The sequence below is a fragment of the Atta cephalotes genome (genome assembly GCF_000143395.1).
Source record: "Atta cephalotes unplaced genomic scaffold scaffold00024, whole genome shotgun sequence".
Lineage (NCBI taxonomy): Eukaryota > Metazoa > Arthropoda > Insecta > Hymenoptera > Formicidae > Atta > Atta cephalotes.
The window spans coordinates 1451216-1454540 of NW_012130088.1; the positions used below are offsets into that span (position 1 = coordinate 1451216).

Consider the following 3325-nt stretch of genomic DNA (forward strand, 5'->3'; position numbering starts at 1 on the left):
TGTGTGTGTGTGTGTGTGTGTGTGTGTGTGTGTGTGTGTGTGTGTGTGTGTGTGTGTGTGTGTGTGTGTGTGTGTGTGTGTGTGTGTGTGTGTGTGTGTGTGTGTGTGTGTGTGTGTGTGTGTAAAGAAGGATACATATAAAATATATTCTTGACTATAAATAAAATATTATGCGACAACAGACGATGATCACGTAAGCAAAGTATATTTGGCAGCGATGAAAAACCTTGGTCCCCGGGGATATTGATTGCTGGTATCCTCGAAAGACTTCCTCCTGCAGCAGGATTCACAGAGTCAAAATAGTCGAAGACAAAATCGACAGGGAACTCACTGATGGAATCAATTTCGTCGTCGGACCGATACAATTTTCATTACCGCCGGCGGAAATGGAACGCGCAAGTTATGGAATTCTACCACTTTTGCCGTACCGTTTTACGATTAGCATTCGATAACACGCGAGGCCTCACTTAATATGCATATAACGGATGGAGAACAAAAATAACTCGCTATCGCAGACGGATATTTAATATCTTTTAAATATTCAACTATTCCAAATTCACCAATAATCCCAATTAACTTAATTCGTCAAATAATTACAGTATTAATTATTAGTCGAATTGAATCGTTCAGATCTGAGTAATTACGATATCGATCTGCCAGAACTGCAGCATTTCTCTTGTGTGTATTGTTCTTCACTTATAAAATCAATAGGGAGAATATAAAAATGCGCAAATGTAATGAGAAAATGTAGCTGTTAAATTTACTAGTATTAAACATTCTTCTTTGCCTTAATATAAGAGCTGCATTGAACAGATAGCAAATGTATTTAATCTTCTGAAATTGACTAAAATCTATGACACGGTTATTGTATGACACTGGATCTGTGAAATCTACTTAATACAAGTTGATTAAGAGGCTAATTGATTTTACTAATTAATTTCGAGGAATCAAAATGGCATTATATAAAAATAATTCATATAAAAAAAATAAATATCAAAGTATTTAATAACAATAAATCAAATTTGCAGATGTAATATAGAGTAGACAATATAATTACACGGAAAGATTTTACTGGAAAATCTAAAATTTTGTTAGGTATATATCTGAAAATAATTTTGTTTGATTATCAAAATAATGTATTGGAAACTCAAACTTTAGTTGCCATCAGAATATCAAAATTTTTTGTAGCATTACTTATTATTTTTTAATTTCCAACATAATTATTTTGATGTTCAACAAAATTATTTTCAGATTTGTATCTAGCAAAATTTAAAATTTTTTCGAAATCTTTCTTTTCGTATGAGTGAGTTCAAATAGACGCATTGCCAATTCCAGAAGAGTATTGACAATTGAGTCGGTCAATTGAGGGATCTACAGATCTACATCAATTCTGAAGAATTAAAGTAAAAACTTTAAAATATGTACCGTTCACTGAGCTGGTCGAATCGCGCGAAGAGCTCGTTGAGTATCTTGACTAGCTCGCTGGCGCTGTAGGTCGACGAGATCGCGGTGAAGCCGACTATGTCAGCATAGAGTATCGACACGTTTTCATGCCTAGACATGTAGATCTTCTTGAATTGCGTGTCAAAAGACGCGCCGAGATCCTGCCGCATCTTGACTGCGACGTGTTCCGGCAGAACGCTCAGCAACAGTCGCTCCTGCTCCGCGCTCTGCTCTTCGATCATCAGCTGAGCCTCCAGGCTCTGCCTGGTCTCCAAAAACGCACGGCGCTGCTGGAACTCCGCCAGGTAATAGCCGCAGGCACCCAAAATAGAGGCGCCGATGAACAGCGTCATCGTCAGGATCTACAGGACGTTTTTTATGTAGCTAACTTTACGAGTGTCTAGCACTGAGGCAGAGATTTAGTCGCGTCACTTGACGAGAACTTATTATAGACTCTCTTTATTTTATATTAAATATACTAGAGATGTGCTAACACTCTGAAAATATTGCAAGTCAAACTCCAAAGCCTTATAACTCCATTGTCATCAATTACTCACATCAATTATTCACAATCTGTCATTTAGATTCAAGCATTTATATATATATTAATATATAATTAATATAAAATTAATATTTAACATAAAATTAAATATAAATATATTTTAGTTACAGTCAAATATAAATAAAATGCCTATTTGAATCTCTGCAGTTGATAATGCGTAAATGATATACAAGAGTCATTTGAAAAATTTTGAGTCTTAACTTACCATCTTAATGAAGATGGTATTATTCGTCAAAACCATTCTACTACAATTGTACATGTATTGCAAGATACCTGTAAAAATTGTAATTATTTTGGACGCTCAATTGTTGTTTGTGCCAGTCGATATCAGGATTTTTGTAAAAATGAAAAAAATCAAATATTGATGATTATCATAATAAAAATTTACGGTTTGAAATTGAAAATTTCAAACGAAATTACGATTTGAATTAATTAACTACTCATCGTATTCACTAGATCTAATCCCCAACAATTTTTTCCTGTTTCCTAGACTCAAAGTTAGGCTCAGAAGACACAGATTTTCATCAAACGAAAACACTAATCGATTGGCACAAATGATTCTCAAACAACAATTAAGCATCCAAAATGGCTATAATTTTCACAGGTATTTTGCAAAATATGTACGATTGTAATATCAGAATGGTTTTGACGAGTAATGTCATCTTCATGATGAGGCTCAAAATTTTTCAAAAACTATCCTTGTATTTATAATGCGATAAGATATAATTCGTAAACAATTGTGCTTGGAATGTACTTACCAATAAGAAGTTAACTATATATTTGCATTGAACTACAGGCTATTTATAAATTATACATATATCTTATCATCTTATAAATATATCAGGAGATACATAATATCTTGGCGCTAAGAACACGCGCAGCGATTAACGCCAGACCGGCCGTATACTTTACTTGATACTATTTACGCAGAGACTTCTATAAGCATTTTACTTATATTTAATTTATATTTGGAGCTACAAAATTATTTTTATTTAATATATTTTAGAATTACTGCCTTTAGCATAATATTTAAAGTAAAAAAAAATAAACAAAATAAGCAACTACATTTATCTTCAGAATTAAATAAATAATCTTTGTAAGGCCAATATATTTACGGCCAATATATTTGTACGGCATTTTTTCTCATTGGCAACCAACGCAGTCGATATCTCAATCGCCAGATCACTCTTCCGGGTGATACTTCACCATGTTAGTGAACGGTAGTCAGTTCATTCCCAGTGAAAAAGCATCGAGTCGCGTATCGAAAGGCAACCTTTCGCATCGTTGCACAGCGCCATTCTCACGCTCTTTTTGTTCCTC

At 34.0% G+C, this 3325-nt stretch overlaps 1 protein-coding gene across 1 annotated transcript in view; it reads right to left on the reverse strand.

Annotated features, from left to right (window-relative positions):
* LOC105620050 (adenylate cyclase type 3) overlaps positions 1 to 3325 on the reverse strand; it is a 19599-nt gene that overhangs the window by 12306 nt on the left and 3968 nt on the right. Inside the window, exon 2 of the mRNA XM_012201559.1 lies at positions 1426 to 1805. Within this exon, the coding sequence (XP_012056949.1) occupies positions 1426 to 1805 (380 nt within the window). The remainder of the gene's footprint in view (positions 1 to 1425; positions 1806 to 3325) is intronic.